We start from the raw sequence: 18,483 nt of genomic DNA, 5'->3' as shown, positions 1-18,483 counted from the left end.
TCTCCTGGTGCACAATCACTTCGTGAGAGTAAAAAACCATAATTTAGGTTTCATTTTGATTTACCTTTTCAAACGTCTTAAACTGAAAGATTACCGCCTCTAAGTAATCGTTTAACTATGCTAAAAATAGCAGCCAAATCTTACTTAACTCTCGGAACCTGCGAATATATTTTAGCGGGGTGGGGGTTGTCTTAGTTTGGTTATACTTTTCGGAGGTTCAAACGGTTAACTTAAAACGTAGCATACTGAAAAGGGCGGGACACATTGGATAAAGTAGTACAAGATAACGATGACGGACGGGTGGTTTGTGAAGCCTGTTGAATAAGACCTGACTTGGGACTAAACATTGGCTCAATGAAAGATGAGGCAAAGAAGGCGCCTCTACTTCACTAGATCTCCAAGAAATAACAGCCAGATCACCCAAATTACACTCTACAATAATAATAAAAAAATTCAATCCTTGACATATTATGTTCAAAATAAAGAACAGGATGGTCATGATGGGAATGTCTTTGGTAGTAGATCTGTCCAATCAGGATTATCCTGGGACATCGCGTCATAGTAAAGAGTGGTTGGCGTTAGGAAGGGCATCCAGCCGTAGAAACACTGCCAGATTTGACTGGGCCTGATGAAGCCTTCTGGCTTCACAGACTTCAGTAGAATCGTCCAACCCATGCTAGCATGGAAAACGGACGCTAAACGATGATGATGATGATGATGATGATATGTAACCATGTTCTGGATTTGACCACGGTATGGTACCTTGGGCATGTGTCTTCCACCCATAGCTGGGGTTGCCAGATTAGAAAATTAGATATACGAGACACTCTTGAAATCTCTCTGTATATACATAAATTTATACATGCCTACACACCCAGAACAATATATCATATAATAGTAGAGACATAAGTTAAAAACATAAAGCAGTGATTTTAATGGGTTATGAGAAAAACAAAAGTAAAACCATTTCAAAATTATTTAATACAAACTAGAAAAAATAAACTGTTAAAGTGAAATAATTTGAAAATATTTCTTTAATAGAGACAACAGAGAAATAACCAAATATCTGTTACATTGATATCATTCTAAATTTTTTATTTAATGACAAACAGAGACAATAGAGAAAAAAATCTTTTAGTATGAAAGCATTTAACCCTTTAGCATTTAAACCGGCCATATCCGGCCAAAAGTATTCTGCTTGTTTTATGTTCAAACTGGCCACTCACACCAACCCTACAATATCATCTTAAAAATTAACAGCTACCTCATCAAAATCTCATGGCACCAAGATAATGCATGATTAGTTCAAAACAATGTGGATAAAAAAGCATTAATTTTGGCAGAATAATGCAAACACTAAAGGGTTAAATATTGTTATTTGATACAGGTAATATAGATAACTAAAAGAAATACCAAGAAAGTGAAATCATTGCAAAATTCTTATTCAATAGAGACAATAGAAAAATGCAAAGGGAAGAATTTAGAAAATTGATATTTAATGCAAACAATACAGGAAATAGACTAAAAAGTTGTGTTTCATATGGAGAACATGCAAAGAAACAAAACTGATAAGCTTATTTGCAAAATTTTCTTAACAGACTGCACGAGAATTAAACTCAAACCTTTACCTTTAGTTATATTTCACTGATGATTTGCCTCTTGTTAACAAGTCCTTGCTTTCAAACACATGCCTATAAAATTCTTTACATTGACAGTTAAGGTTCCATGTGCATTGTAAGATAGCTTCTACAGTGACCACATCCACCTTATTTTGTTCTTCAGTCCACTGAACATTCATCCTCAAGAAGACATTATGCACTGGGGTATACTAAACAAGAACTAGCACAAAATTAACAACTAGGATTATTGTTCTTGAAATTCAGTCCGCTGAAGGATAGAAAACCATCGTTTGTAGTACAGTTTTGTCTTCCATTCTTCAGGTTTGATCTGCATTTCTTTAGCAAGGAATTTTTTTTAATGTTGACCACTGACAGAAAAGAATTTGGTCATCAATTTTTATACCTTTGTTTTTTAACACTAGACAAGACGTTTCTTCATGTTCCCATGCTGGTACTGCATCTAATAACATCCATGTAAAGTTATCAAAATTTTCAAAACATGAAACCCATTTCTCAAGATACTCATGGCAAGTGCTGTAGTAGTTATCCACTTCAAGTAAGAAATACCTTTTTCTCTTCAGATTTGATAGCATCATTATTAAGGCAATCCTTCACAATAAACTTTTCATTAATTCTTTCCCTTATAATTGCAACGAGTTCTTTTAAACCACCAAGCACTTCAATAATGCTGTTACTCTCTATTGTATCTTCATAATCCTGTTGCTAAAAACATATTCAAAACTGTGAACAAGATATAAGCAGGCTTTGCTAGGTGGATTATTGAAGAATTTGGGGGACCTTTTCTTCAGAATCAAAAAGAGATTTCCTCTCGACTGTTCTCATAAAAGAAAGCCAACAAGTTTTAGAATATGAGAGAATTGAAGCATACTGCACACCAACAAACTTGCAGAAATCTTTCAACAGTATTAAAGCAATTTAACAACAATTACTTCAACATCAACAGAAAGAACATTGGTTGTAGTATGAGCAGCATTGTGCAGAATATGGGCTGGACATCCAACACCTTCCATCAATTCATTCATGCTTTCCCTGAATTTTGAATAGACATTTGTGTCTATGCCCAAACATCCACCAAAATTAGTATTTATGTTTTCTCCACCAAAATAAAAATAATAATGAAATTATTGAATACAGTGCTCAGGTGCACCACAACTTGTCAGAAAGTGCGTATAAAGTATATGCAGTAATGTACAAATGTCTGGAAAGCAAACTGTATGAGTCAGATACATGCTTGTGTGTGTATGGAGGGGAGAAAATCAGGTGTAGTGTTGGCGAATCCCAGAAAGCATGGAAGTTTTGAAGGATGCAGCGCTCCGACAACTAACAACTGATGCCGGCAGTTTGTTCCATGCTTCAGCAACTCTCAGCGTGAAAAAATGTTTCCTGAAGTCATGGGAGCTGTGCTGTTTTCTGACTTTGTAAATATGTCTCACATCCAGTCCTAATTCAAAGTGGTTCTCTCTGTGAAAGCTTGCTATTGTTTCTCAGGTCTCATTTGGGAGGGATCTTGCAATAACTTCACCACTTTACACGTGAAAAACATTACACAACCAATGGGAACATTTCCTCAGCATTGTGATTTCTTGCATCTGTAGATATGCCATAAAAAGAAGAGTTATTTATATCTTTAACAATCACTGCAATAGTGTATGGAGTCCCAACATTTTTATTATTGCATCACATTTAGTCCTTGCACTTGAAAATTTGCATGCAATTTTAGAATGAGGAAATGCCGTTGGTAGTAGTACGTTTGTACAGTCATCTGAACTGAATGACTGATGATGATGGACAATATGAAATGCCATTGCAACTTCTGTGGCTATTGGTGAGCTGGCAGAAATGTTAGCACGTCGGGCGAAATGCGTAGCCGTATTTCGTCTGCCCGTTACGTTCTGAGTTCAAATTCCGCCGAGGCCAACTTTGCCTTTCATCCTTTCGGGGTCGATAAATAAAGTACCAGTTACGCACTGGGGTCGATATAATCGACTTAATCCCTTTGTTTGTCCCCTCTATGTTTAGCCCCTTGTGGGCAATAAAGAAATATATTATTTTACTTTCTTCATCAAGAAGTTTGTTATTTTACCAGTTTCTTTTGAAGTAGAGGCAATACTAATTTTGTGCACTTCCATTTCTATGTGTTACTTGATATCAGGCTTCCCACCATGTTCAGTTCTGAAAGTGTAATTACATACACCACAGTTTTCTTCAAAACAGTTTCTACTTTGTAAGGTATACTAGCCATCTCAATATGGCTAACCACTAAGGGTGGGTGTTACTGTAGCTTGTAGCCCCAGGAGATCATCGTCTCCAGCTGGCTTTAGGCACACTTTCTGTGCCCTTATGGTATTTGCAAAGGGAGGTCATCCCTCTCTCGTAAACCTAAGTGATATACACGGACTGCAGGGGGTAGGTAAAGAAATAGGTAGGCAGGCCACTGGATGTTGTTATACACCACTTGTCACAATGCATTTCCTTGCATTGTTGTAACTTTCAAATAATGCCACCCAGGTGGTTGGACAGGCGGGCCAACAATCTCCCTGAATGGAATGCCAGTCCATTGCAGGGTTACCCATTTACAGATGAATGCACCGGAACAACATAAAGTATTTTGCTCAAAAATACAATGCACTGCCAATCTGCAATCCTAAGTGCAACACCCTTAACACTAGGACATACCTAGTAAGAGTGTTTACACACACACACACACATACATCCATGTAACATTTATGTAAAAATGGTCAGTTGTTCTGTATTTAGACTTTGTTTGTATGACTTGTCAATTCCAGTTACATGCTTTAAATGAACCTTGATGAATAAAGCTGGTGATTTGTTGAGTATTTTAATTTGTATGAGGAGCACGTTAAATGCCTTAGGTTCTCCAATATTCAAACTTGGCTGTGTTTATATTTATGTTTACAGCTTGTGCCAAAACATTAGTACAATAATCGAAAATCTGGTGTATCTGTATAAAAAAATACCTTGTGGATTTTATTCTGTTCAGTTGCACAAACAAGTCTGCTCTAACTGCCATCATCATCATCATTTAACGTCCGCTCTCCATGCTGGCATGGGTTGGACGGTTCAACTGGGGTCTGGGAAGCCAGAAGGCTGCACCAGGCCCAGTCTGATCTGGCAGTGTTTCTACAGCTGGATGCCCTTCCTAATGTCAACCACTCCGTGTGTGTAGTGGGTACTTTTACGTGATTTTGGGTTCCGTCTCCCTATGCAGCACTCAGGGCAAGTGTCTTTTTTATAGCCCTTGACCAACCAGTGTTTTGTGAGTGAAATTGGTACATGGGAACTGTGTGGAAGCATCTTGTACCAAATGTTATTTTCAACTTCTAAGTAAGATTTTCATTAACATTTTAGAGAGTACAGTCCTCCACCTGTGGTTCACTTCTTTTGTATTTTACCATTTTTCAACATCATAGTAAGCTACTCACATGTCCATCTGACACTGAGACATATAAATATCAGAAAAGCTAAGAAGTACAGACTGCTTTCTTTTTCTCAATAAGTATCTCGTAATAATTCTGCTTGTTCTTCTATTACTTAGCCTGTCTATAATGCTTCCATGTGATTAGTAGAAGTGGTGGAAGAATAAGGGAGAGAAGAGTGTGGGAGAGAGAGATGTGGTGGTGAGTGAAATGTGTAATTTTTTTTTATAAGTAAATTTTTTCCTCCATTATTTAGCCTGTCTGTAACATTTTCATGTGATCAGTTGACGGGAAAGGCACAGAGTGAAAGAAAAAGAAGGTATGGCAAAGAGTGAGAAAGTAGGAGAGTGTTGTGTATTAAATCTATAAAATTGTGCATAAAGTGTATATACAAAGTGCATTAAATAGTCATCATATTCCAATTTCCTTCACTTTTTAATGATTAGCAGATGAGCGACTATCTTTGATACAGACACAACACAGGCTATGCTTTCAGGTATATTTGGATAAAGTTTTCAGAAATAACCCAATAAGTTTATCATTAATTCCATGAAATATTCAGAGGTCCTGCTAGTATAATATAATTTGCTTGATGTTTTACCACTGCAATTCACTTCCTCATTCATAACTTGTTTGTGGCCAATAATATAGATTTTCTTTGAGGACGTATTAATATTCTTCAACGTCTGTTTTCCATGCTGGCATGGGTCAGTTAGATGGCTTGACAGGAACTGGCAAGGCCAGGGTCTGCAACAAGTTCCATAGCCTGTTTTGGCTTGGTTCATATGGCTGGATGCCCTTCCTAATGTCAACCACTCCTCAGAGTATTCTGGGTGCTTTCTATGTGGCATCATCACCAGTGCTTTTTACCAGTACCTTTTATGTGGCACCAGCACCAGTGCTTTTTACAGGGTACCTTGACTTTCGGATCTTAATCCTGTTGTGGTGGCAGGTCTTCTTGAGTATAGTAATGCACCACATATCTTTTTTTCGCTGTCATCTCTTTTGTAAGGTTCAGTGTTCTGAGATCAACCTTCAATACTTCGTCCCATGTCTTCCTAGATCTCTCTCTCTCTCTCTTTCACAGCTCCCCTCCACATTAAGTGACCAGCACTTCTTTGTGCACCTATCCTTATCCATCTGCATCACATGATCAAACAAGTGCAGTTTCCTCTCTTGCACACTGCATCTAATTCCTCTTATGACCAAACTGCTATTGCTAATATACTAAGACAAGTGTTTGTAGAAGACAGTTAATTTACTTGACCACTTGTATGTTAACCCCAAAATTGATGGCAGTACAAAAACTGTAACAAGGCAAATTTGACATTATCTCTTCTCTTTTACATGTTTCAGTCACTGGACTGTGGCCATGTTGGGGCACAGCCTTAAGAAGTTTTAGTCAAATGAATTTACATTAGTACATATCTTAAAGCCTGGTATTTATTCTAGTTGTCACTTTTGCCAAACTGCAAAGCTATGGGCAAACAAACAAACCAACACCAGTTGCCAAGCAATGTATGTGTATATATATATATATATATACACACACACACACACATACATATATACTTACAAATCTAAATACATACATATATATATACACACACACGATCATCACCATTTAATGTCCATTTTCCATGCTTGCATAGGTTGATACACGCACACACACACACACATTTATATATACACACATAGATACATTCATACACACACACACATTTGTGTGAGTGTGTACCCTCTTGTACTGTCTTATATTCCTCCCCACACTCAATACCACTATAAAATGGTCAAAACTCTTCACACAGGAACTTAGTTTGATTTGAAAACCCGACTACAATGGGAGAAAGCGCTAATACATGATCTAAGTTATATGATGTATAAAAAATGTAATATACAAATAAATATCTGTAAATATAAACCATCCGATTTTCTGAGTACCTCATTTCTTCTAATATATATATATATATAATATATATGTTGAGCTACAGTAGAAGACATTTGCCCAAGGTTCCATGCAATGAGGCTGAACCCACAATCATGTTGGGAAGCAAACTTATTACGCTGTCACACTACTGATATATCTGGACTAGATTTCTCATCTTGTTATAGTTACATCGATCCAGTTAGTATATCACCCAGCCTTCTTCAGATGCCAGTCATATTTGAAGACAATCTCAGAATTTCAAACAAAATTCTGTATTGAAATCATACTGGGTGGTAGGGTTGATTGTTATATTGCCTTTGCTCACTCATTGCCTCCCAAAATCTGAACAATTGATTTCTCTCTATACCAGATACAAGCTTAATTTTGTGTACAGGGTTGGAAGAATATTGCCGTGAGCATATCTGGGTACATTACTGGTGCTTATTTTATTGATTCGCCACCTACCAACAAGGGCTGAACTCCAAAAACGTACAAGGAGGATGAAATTCGTATATAATGTATTTAACACTCCGAGTTGTATTCCACAAATTGTTTATATACATAATCAGTGTCACTTGCTACCACCTCTACTTTCATAACTACTTGATAACTTCCAGGTTTTGCTAAGAGTAGAATATGCTTCGCCGAAGAGATCAAAATAATTCTGAACCATAGAGATTTCCGTTACTTTCACTAACCGACTCGACAGACAAAATCCACAAAAATCTGGACTGTCTTCAGTTTCCAAAAATTTGACTAATTGATCTTATTAGAGTTATTTCCCTTGCTTGACGTTTATAGATTTTTAAACTCTACAAGAAGTGGGGGTTGTCTACTAATTGCAAGGATAATCTCGGTTAATAGTTTTCCCCCCACTTGTTATATTACATATATGAAACTTTTTCCTTCAAGAAGAGACTAAGAAGTACTGAGTGCTACGTTCTAACATTTCCTCCAACTCCCGTCTACCACCGTATATTGTTTTTAAAAGCTAGTCATATTGAGGCGTCACTTTCGATGGTTTTGGTCGATCATATCCATCGCAATACGATTCCATCGAACTCTAATATACGGCACATAGAAGAATGCAACATAAACCAGAGTACACACATATACTCTTTACTCTTTTACTCGTTTCAGTCATTTGACTGCGGCCATGCTAGAGCACCGCCTTTTGGTCGAGCAAATCGACCCCGGGACTTATTCTTTGTAAGCCCAGTACTTATTCTATCGGTCTCTTTTTGCCGAACCGCTAAGTGACGGGGACATAAACACACCAGCATCGGTTGCCAAGCAATGCTAGGGGGACAAACACAGACACACACACACACACATATATATATATATATATATACACATATATACGATGGGCTTCTTTCAGTTTCCGTCTACCAAATCCACTCACAAGGCTTTGGTCATATATATATATATATATTTATATATATATATATATAAACATAAACAACTGGCTTCCGCTATTTTCGTCATGCTAATTAATACCACGCATAAGGAATCGGTCATCTTATATCTACTACACACTGTAAAAGACACTTATTCACTGTACTACGTAATAAATATACCATTGTTAAGGGCAAATGCATTGAAAAATACTGCAATAACACAAATTAGGAAATAAAACAAAACATATTTAGTACCTCGCCTTCTCGGGATCCATAATTTGAGTTGAAAATGTAGAAATTTTCCAAACTGATACCGCTGGCCATTTTTGACAGTTTCTCTATCGATTCACGGTCAATATCTGTTTGTGTAACTTAAAACATTGTCAATGTAGGTAATAACCAGGCAGCAGTGAGTGTATATATTAACACATTTTGTAAATACATTAAAACTAAACAAAAAAGATACGTGAGAGGAGGAGGAGTGATTGTGAATCAGCTGACGACGAAAGTCTCCTTCGAACAGCATGGATGAGTCAGAGGAGACGCCTGGCGGTGAATAGGAAGAACTAACAGCCGCCAATTCGAAAGTGCAGAGTTATCTACCTTTTCGTTTCTATGGTAACGTATTTTTGAGTCTTGACAAATCCAAATAAAAAATATTTGGGAGAATAAAAAAAAACAAAAACAACAACAACAATAACAACAACTTAAATCCCTTGATAGAATAATAAACATTGCGTTTAAAAACAACAACAACAACGAAATGGTAAGAGACAACTATTAAATTGTTTTAAAAAGAAATTTTTTAGCAAGCTGTTTACGATACGTTGTAGAAACGAAGGACAGAAAAAAAAGAAAGGAAAATTGTATTTCTTGAATAATTTATATTTCAAAACGCCTGCTGAAAGGAACGATGGAAATGTCAAATATCACGCTGAAATGTATACTAGAAACATCTTATGTTCATAGAAGATAAATAAAGATAGCTTTACACACACACACACATACACACATATATACAGTGTTGAATTGTAGACGAGACATACACTTAAACAAGAGACAATGGCAAAAATAGTCGAAATTGCCGAAGAGCATTTGTGGGACTCTATATGTGGAGGTAAGGAAAATATAATGTTATGAAGTATATTTCTATTTTAACAACAGCGAATTAAAAAAACAAAAACAACAACAACAATAACAACAACTCAAATCCCTTGATAGAATAATAAACATTGCGTTTAAAAACAACAACAACAACGAAATGGTAAGAGACAACTATTAAATTGTTTTAAAAAGAAATTTTTTAGCAAGCTGTTTACGATACGTTGTAGAAACGAAGGACAGAAAAAAAAGAAAGGAAAATTGTATTTCTTGAATAATTTATATTTCAAAACGCCTGCTGAAAGGAACGATGGAAATGTCAAATATCACGCTGAAATGTATACTAGAAACATCTTATGTTCATAGAAGATAAATAAAGATAGCTTTACACACACACACACATACACACATATATACAGTGTTGAATTGTAGACGAGACATACACTTAAACAAGAGACAATGGCAAAAATAGTCGAAATTGCCGAAGAGCATTTGTGGGACTCTATATGTGGAGGTAAGGAAAATATAATGTTATGAAGTATATTTCTATTTTAACAACAGCGAATTAAAAAAACAAACAAACAAAAAAGAAAAGAACATCCCACGTATCAACAACCAGACAAGGAACTTAATTAAAATCCTCGTGTTACTTACTAATGACCCAAAATACATTTAAAAAAATTGGTTTGATGCTTTTATGTGTTACTAATCAATTATAGAGAAACTCATTAAGTTCCTCATGCATTCTGGCAAATTCTCTTGATTTCATGTAATTCATACCGCCTCATGGTCCCAGCAGACAAAATAGAAAAGGCATTCCATCGGAGGAATGTGATGGAGATGTGTTGGAACAGCCACTCCCACTCACAGGGCTCGCATTTGCGGATAGCCACCTCCGCTCCGATAGCAGTGACTAGGGATACGGTCCGGGGCCCCAGAACGCCGAGGGTTTCCACTACCACACTTTGCTTCCTCAGCCTGACGGGGAAGGGGGGCGGAGCCTGAGCTTGGTAGCTGGGCATACCAAGTTGCTGGTGGAGAAGGTGTCACAGCATGTGGAATCCCCGGTGAAGGTCATATCGCCACGAAACTGGAAAATTGTCATATCATCAGGCTTTTATTTATTTATTTATTTTTCCAAGCATAGAGGGAACAAACAAGGATAGACAAAGGGATTAAGTCGATTACATCGACTCCAGTGCGTAACTGGTACTTAATTTATCGAACCCGAAAGGATGAAAGGCAAAGTCGATCTCGGCCTTTTATTATCCCCTCGGTCCATCTCCGTTGGTTCGAGCTACGAAAGGAAACCTGATGCGGTTTATGATTTTGTTAAGGGTGAAAATGTGGGTGGGGAGCAGCACTGTGATGGCATATTGTTTAGTCCGAGTTTAACTATAAATGAGTATATCTATATATATAAAACTCTAGTTGTGTGAGTGTCTGTCCCCTTCGATTTAGATTCCTAACTACTCCCACATTTTGCGGTGCAGTTTAACCAAATTCGGGTATCTTATAGTCGTGATTCATATCGAGCCCGTCTGAGTATTAGCGCGCGTCTACGATGAGTCTACGATTTTAAAAATAATTTAACATCATTTTTTATTCCATTTTAATGCATAATTTTTCGTGTGTCGATGGCGGCGGAGTTGGCGTCCACGGTCACACCTGCACCTGTGTTGCTTCTCTCCCTTCTTCCCTCCCTCGTGAAGCTGTGGGGAAGGGAGTGTAAGGAAATCAACGTCGTAAAGCGTTGTCAAGGAGACCAGCGTTCTTTTAGAACAACGACTTCATGGCTTGAAGACACCAAAACAGGAATGGCTAAGAAAGCCCGAATTGGCATCTATAAGGGAAGTAACTCTCTAAAAATGCTTATATAGTTATTTCCCTTACAAACCCGAGCAACGCCGGGCGATACTGCTAGTCTTTATATATAAAAGTGAAGTTGTGTGTCTGTCTCCTACGATTTAGATTCCTAACTACTCCCACATTTTGCGGTGCAGTTTAACCAAAACCGGGTATCTTATAGTCGTGATTCATATTGAGCCCTTCTGGGTATTAGTGCGCGTCTACGATTAAAAAAAAAATTTACCATCATTTTTTTCCATTTTAATGCATTTTTTTCGCTACTATATAAGGGAAGTAACTCTCTAAAAATGTCTACGATGAGTCAACGATTTTTAAGAAAATTTACCATCGTTTTTTTTTCCATTTTTAATGCACTTTTTTGCTATAACTCTCTAAAAATGCTTATATAGTTATTTCCCTTACAAATCCGAGCAACGCCGGGCGATACTGCTTGTATTTTATAATTAAAAAACAAATTATAAGGGTGGCTTTCTATCTTGCAGTAACTAACTGTTGCTTTGCAATTTATACTTACTATGACAGACCGGATTGATTAGAAATAGCAGTCAAAACCACAAGCCTTGTATTAAAAACGGAAGACGAAAAGCTTCCAGGATATTATTTGTATGAGGAAAACAAGGCAAACGATGGGTGGACAGCAGAAGATGTGGATGTATGTAATTACATCTAAGATTAAATAAAAATAACGGCAGCGGACATCATAGAATGCATGTCTGATCCCTTCCTGGAAGGTGGTAGAAGGGATGTCAGGATATTAAGTCTGTTTTTAATTTGTTTATATCTCCCGGGTGGGAGATGGGTTGAATCCTGGAAGTACTGCTATACCAGGCCAACCCGTGGCAAAGGCGGAGCAAGCCCCTAACTCTTCGCCTCGTTCTAAAAATCAGTTTAATATCGATGGTCCCAAATAGGGACCGTATCAGATATTAAGCTGATAAGAACAGATACTACACTTTGATCTTAGCCAAAAGGCCGAGAAGCGATAATTTTTTACCCTAGCTTAGAAACATTATACCTATTTCTATTTAGTATAGTGACTGATTTATACTTACACTTATATAGCTGTATTTAATTAGTTCTTCCATATTTTGTAATATCTTTTATTTTATTTCGTAGTAGTTGTTTTATTTAATCCTTTCAATTTGAGAATTTTAATATTTCTATTTAAAAAAAATGATATTATCCTAAGCGTAATCTGTAATTGTATTGATTTGATAATAACCGTGAATGAAAATTACGGGATCTTTTCGGTTTGAACGGCAGTTTTTTTCTAGCGGTTTCATATGAAATTGCCACCCATAATTATGACCCTGGTATCGATCTTATTGCATTTCAATCTATTTTAGGGTTAGAGGGGGGGGTATCTTTTTTTCTTCAGAAATGTAAATAAACCCAGTCTGTTTCTTAAACGAGGAACATATTCATACGGCACAGAATGTTGTTTACCTCAATAGACGTCAGTGATTGGTTGAAATTGCAGAAAAAAACCCCCAACAAATATCTTACAAACTATAGAATTTTCTCGATGAAGTCAAGAGAAAAAGATGTTTTATAACACATTCCACCAGTATAAGAAGTTTAAAATTTTTTAGTTACCTATAAATTATATTAAAAACTGCAGTTCAAACCGAAAATATCCAAAGTACGAATTACGACGGTTCGTAATGTTCACGTGACTCTATATCTCACCAGTAAAACATTTATTACTCTTTTACTAAATTAATTATTTTTTAGGTATCATAAATCTCGTAAGTCGTATCGGAAACATTTTCTTGCTTTTCTGAAATCTTTATATATAAAAGTCAAGTTGTGTCTGTCTCCTACGATTTAGATTCCTAACTACTCCCACATTTTGCGGTGCAGTGTAACCAAAAGCGGGTATCTTATAGTCGTGATTCATATCGAGCCCTTCTGGTTATTAGCGCGCATCTACGATGAGTCTACGATTTAAAAAAAAATTTACCATCATTTTTTTCCATTTTATTGCATTTTTTCGCTATTATATAAGGGAAGTAACTCTCTAAAAATGTCTACGATGAGTCAACGATTTAAAAAAAATTTACCATAATTTTTTTCCATTTTTAATGCATTTTTTTGCTATTTTTTTGCTATAACTCTCTAAAAATGCTTATATAGTTATTTCCCTTACAAACCCGAGCAACGCCGGACGATACTGCTAGTCTTCTATTTAGATATATAAAAGTGAAGTTGTGTGAGTGTCTGTCTCCTACGATTTAGATTCCTAACTACTCCCACATTTTGCGGTGCAGTTTAACCAAAACCGGGTATCTTATAGTCGTGATTCATATCGAGCCCTTCTGGGTATTAGCGCGCGTCTACGATGAGTCTACGATTTAAAAAAAATTTACCATCATTTTTTCCGCTATTTTATAAGGGAAGAAACTCTCTAAAAATGTCTACGATGAGTCAACGATTAAAAAAAAAATTTACCATCATTTTTTTTCCATTTTTAATGCTATTTTTTGGCTATAACTCTCTAAAAATGCTTTATAGTTATTTCCCTTACAAACCCGAGCAACGCCGGGCGAAACTGCTAGTTCATGATAAAAGGCATTCTAATTTTTTTCTCTTTTTATTGTTTAATGTGTCCTTTTTAAAGACTGTAGTTCGAGTTTGGATGCTGTTTTTAGTTGTTCCCACCACCGTGTAGAGTTTCCCTCGTTGGATGTTTGCATTTGTTTGTTGAAAAAAAAATTTTAGCAGCATGTACCCAACCTCAACACAATCAAACCTGAAATATTTCAAGGTGAAGAAAGAGTCCTTACGTAATCATGGCGCCCGCTAAAAATAACATTCAAATTGCTCCCAGATTGCACTCTGCTCTCTTTAAAAAGGAAGGAAACGTATTAAAGACAATTTAGTTTTTGGTATAGGAGCACTCCGTCGGTCGCGACGATGAGGGTCCCAGCTGATACAATCAACGGAACAGCTTGCTCGTGATATTAACGTGCAAGTGGCTGAGCACTCCACAGACACGTGTACCCTTAATGTAGTTCTCGGGGAGATTCAGCATGACACAAAGTGTGACAAGGCTGGCCCTTTGAAATACAGGTACAAGAGGAACAGGAAGAGAGAACGAGAGAAAGTTGTGGTGAAAGAGTACAGCAGGGTTCACCACCACCCCCTGCCGGAGCCTCGTGGAGCTTTAGGTGTTTTCGCTCAATAAACACTCACAATGCCCGGTCTGGGAATCGAAACCGCGATCCTCCGACCGCGAGTCCGCTGCTCTAACCACTGGGCCATTGCGCCTCCACAGTTTTTGGTACATTATGCTTGAAAGAAAAAATGTGGGATCACAGCTTGGACACTTCTAATCACCTGATTGCTCAGTCCATGTTCATCTTGCATTAACAACAATAACCGAAAATATTTCTAGAAAGTTTCTATATCATTTTTAATTTCATCAATAATTAGTTATTCCAGATCTGTTGAAACGCAAATATTTTCATTGGTAATTGTTCTTTCTCTCTTTCTCTCATTTTTTCTGGTTGTTTTTTTTTTTTTTTTTTTTTTTTGCGAATCCAAATATCCAAATAAATCGGTTGATGAAAGTCTAAAGGTTTGAACGGCAGTTTTTCTAGCGGTTTCATATGAAATTGTCACCCATAATTATGACCCTAGAGTCGATCTATTGCATTTCAATCTGTTTTAGGGTTAGGGTTGGTTAGGGGTGGGGGGAAGGGTATCTTTTTTTCTTCAGAAATGTAAATAAACCCAATCTGTTTCTTAAACGAGGGACATATTCATACGGCACAGAATGTTTTCACCTCAATAGACGTCATTGATTGGTTGAAATTGCTGAAATTGAAGAAAAAAACAACAAATATCTTACAAACTATAGAATTTTCTCAATAAAGGCAAGAGAAAAAGATGTTTTATAAACACATTCTACCAGTATACGAAGTTTAAAATTTTTTAGTTACCTACAAATTATTTTTAAAAAACTGCCGTTCAAACCGAAAAGATCCGGAAATAGATAAATAAATAAAAAAAGAATTTCCATATAGATTTTCCAAGGTGGTATCATAGCATGATTAAAATGACTAAAACAATTAAAAGGTAACCGATATAGATTCCTTATTTTGACCATTTCACCTGCCAGTGATGTTCATGTGAGTTCAATATATAATTATGTTATGTACCCTGGTCTTCAGAAACAGGTGTGCTTTAATTCCGTGTCTCAAAAATTGAGACTAAAAGAAAGTTAACATCAGTAGGAATATCTAGCCATGAAACATTCCTTCAAAGAGTCCTGTTCAACCCATACCAGCATGGGAAAAAGGTGCATTAATAATGATCAGGACAAGTATCTTTTATGTATGTATATATGTATGTATGTATATAATATATATATATAAATGTATATTATATATATATATTATATATATATATATATATATATATATATATATATATATATATATATATAATATATAAATGTATATGTATATAATATATATATGTATATGTATATTATATATATATATATATATAATATATATATATTATATATATATATATTATATACATATATTTATTTATATATGTGTGTTTCGAAACGCAGAGTGGATGAAACCATAGCAACTGAAGAAGGGGAATTTTCTTTGTGTTATTTGTCCTGTACTCTATTTTTTCATTGTTTAAGAAAAGTGTCCATTTCCTTGGTTTTGTGTTTATGTTTTCGTTTCTCATTGTGTTCGACATTTTTTTTTTTGGTGTCCTGTACCCATATATGCATGTATATATACATGTAGATGTAGGTACATACATATATGTATGTGTATATAGTGGAGGCACAATGGCCCAATGGTTAGGGCAGCGGACTCACGGTCGTAGGATCGCGGTTTCGATTCCCAGACTGGGCGTTGTGAGTGTTTATTGAGCGAAAACACCTAAAGCTCCATGAGGCTCCGGCAGGGATGGTGGTGATCCCTGCTGTACTCTTTCACCACAACTTTCTCTCACTCTTACTTCCTGTTTCTGTTGTACCTGTATTTCAAAGGGCCGGCCTTGTCACTCTCTGTGTCACGCTGAATATTCCCGAGAACTACGTTAAGGGTACACGTGTCTGTGGAGTGCTTAGCCACTTACACGTTAATTTCACGAGCAGGCTGTTCCGTTGATCGGATCAACCGGAACCCTTGTTGTCGTAACCGACGGAGTGCTTCCATCCATGTATATATGCATATGTTTTATTTATTAATTTATATATATATATATACGTGTGTGTGTGGGGGGGGCGCGGTTTAATCCCACTGTGTTACCTTGGGCAAGTGTCTTCTACTATAGCCTCGGGCTGACCAGAGCCTTGTGGGTGGATTTGGTAGACGGAAAGTAAAAGAAGCCAGTTGTATATGTGTGTGTGTTTGTGTGTGTGTGTGAGAGAGAGAGAGTGATGTGTAAGTGGCACACTCTCTCTCTCTCTCTCACATATACTCATGCACACATACATACAAAAAAAGATTTATGCATATGTATACATTTATGTATGCACGTCTCCCTGAGAATGCTGTCGCTGTTCCCCACCACTAATCCTCTATAAATTTCTAAAGCGGAACATCCACCGATTCCATTGCCCAACTGGTAGAGGGCTGTAAGCACCTGAGTGGAGACGCAATGGTCCAGTGGTTAGGGCAGCGGACTCGTGGTCATAGGATCGCGGTTTCGATTCCCAGACCGGGCGTTGTGAGTGTTTATTGAGCGAAAACACCTAAAAAGCTCCACGAGTCTCCGGCAGTGGATGGTGGTGATCCCTGCTGTACTCTTTCACCACAACCCTCTCTCACTCTTACTTCCTGTTTCTGTTGTACCTGTCTTTCAAAGGGCTGGCCTTGTCACTCTCTGTGTCACGCTGAATATCCCCAAGAACTATGTTAAGGGTACATGTGTCTGTGGAGTGCTCAGCCACTTACACGTTAATTTCACGAGCAGGCTGTTCCGTTGATTCGGATCAACCGGAACCCTCGTCGTCGTAACCGACGGAGTGCTTCCATAAGAGAGTGAGCACCTGATGACATTTTAGGTGCCAGATACCCAGCCTCAGTCTTTTCTTCACCCAGGACTGCAGCTCTGTCAAAGAGATGAGCTGCGGAAAGATGAGGATGCTAGCAACAGACTGACTGCCTGCCCATTGGAACGTGTCCCTTCCACAAGAATTTAAATAAAAGACACTTTGACCTGGTCAAGCAGTAACCAGGACGTGGCATGACGGTCAGACAATAAATGATAATGGGTGATGTTAGCATTCACCACCTCCACTTGACTTTCCAAGGACAGCTTCCTCTCACCCCATTTCTGGGTAAGATTGGCCACCATGTTCACCACTTCATCCTAGTTCTTATCAACCTGGAGGTCGGGACCAAACCAGATCCTGAGCAGTTTAACTGACCTGTGGGTCCATCGTCCACTGCTGCTGTCTGATGGCATCATCCTGCCTCTCCAGGAGCCCACCTGCAAACCCACCAATTTGTTGGCATTGATTTTAGCCCCTGCAACCAACTCATATTCCTTCAGGATGGTGCTGACCATCTCCACTTCAGAGGTGTCTGATACCATGATGGTGTCATTGTCCATATATGCTGACACAGCCCTTCTTTGTCCCAGTTTGAAAGGTATGCCCCTTAGCTGTTCTAACTTCTGCAGCAGTGGTTTGAGTGCCAATACAGAAGAGGCAACTGCAGGCAGCTCTTTGTGACCGAGTGTGCAATGTCAAAAGGCTCTGATCGGTTGCCATTTCCTTTGACCACTGAACAGGTGCCACTGTGCATTGCAGCGATCCAGCCTCTGGAAACAGGTCCAAAACTTCCTGCTTTCAGGACGGCTTCCAAGTAGCGATGGTTGACCCTATCGAATGCTTTTGATTGATCCAAAGTGATTAGAGCACCCCTGAAGCCAGCTTTGGTCTCAGCCCTTTATGATGTATCACACAAGGTGGAGGTTGTTGTGGATAGACCTGCTTGGGATTTTGCATGTTTGCGCTTCTCCAACCAGGCTACCGATGACAAGCGCTAGCCTTTTTGCTAACACCTTGGCCAACATTTTAAACTCTGTGTTTAGCAGAGTTATGGGCCGAAAATTCTCTAGTACAT

The 18,483-nt window shown here is 37.6% G+C and overlaps 2 protein-coding genes and 1 non-coding gene across 4 annotated transcripts in view; 1 reads left to right on the top strand and 2 right to left on the bottom strand.

Annotated features, from left to right (window-relative positions):
• The window catches only part of LOC115212356 (vacuolar fusion protein CCZ1 homolog), a 41,263-nt gene extending 32,314 nt beyond the window's left edge, over nucleotides 1–8,949 (bottom strand). The window contains exon 1 of the mRNA XM_029781228.2: nucleotides 8,660–8,949. Coding sequence (XP_029637088.1) covers nucleotides 8,660–8,728 — 69 coding nt within the window. The 5' untranslated portion in view covers nucleotides 8,729–8,949. The remainder of the gene's footprint in view (nucleotides 1–8,659) is intronic.
• Nucleotides 8,950–9,081: 132 nt separating this feature from the next.
• The window catches only part of LOC115212416 (IQ domain-containing protein K-like), a 74,856-nt gene continuing 65,454 nt past the window's right edge, over nucleotides 9,082–18,483 (top strand). The window contains exon 1 of one of the 2 annotated variants that reach the window (XM_036503061.1): nucleotides 9,082–9,521. In XM_036503061.1, the coding sequence (XP_036358954.1) occupies nucleotides 9,467–9,521 (55 nt within the window). In that variant the 5' untranslated portion in view covers nucleotides 9,082–9,466. Of the gene's footprint in view, nucleotides 9,522–9,606; nucleotides 10,020–18,483 lie in introns of those variants that run through there. The other variant, XM_029781325.2, reaches the window with a different exon arrangement.
• LOC115212435 lies at nucleotides 12,165–12,358 on the bottom strand. The gene has a single exon (XR_003881721.1). It is a non-coding gene; the product is annotated as a U2 spliceosomal RNA (small nuclear RNA).

This window comes from Octopus sinensis, linkage group LG5 (assembly GCF_006345805.1).
Source record: "Octopus sinensis linkage group LG5, ASM634580v1, whole genome shotgun sequence".
NCBI classification, from domain to species: domain Eukaryota; kingdom Metazoa; phylum Mollusca; class Cephalopoda; order Octopoda; family Octopodidae; genus Octopus; species Octopus sinensis.
Note: the sequence above shows the minus strand (reverse complement) of the source record. Positions and strands in the feature narration are given on the sequence as shown.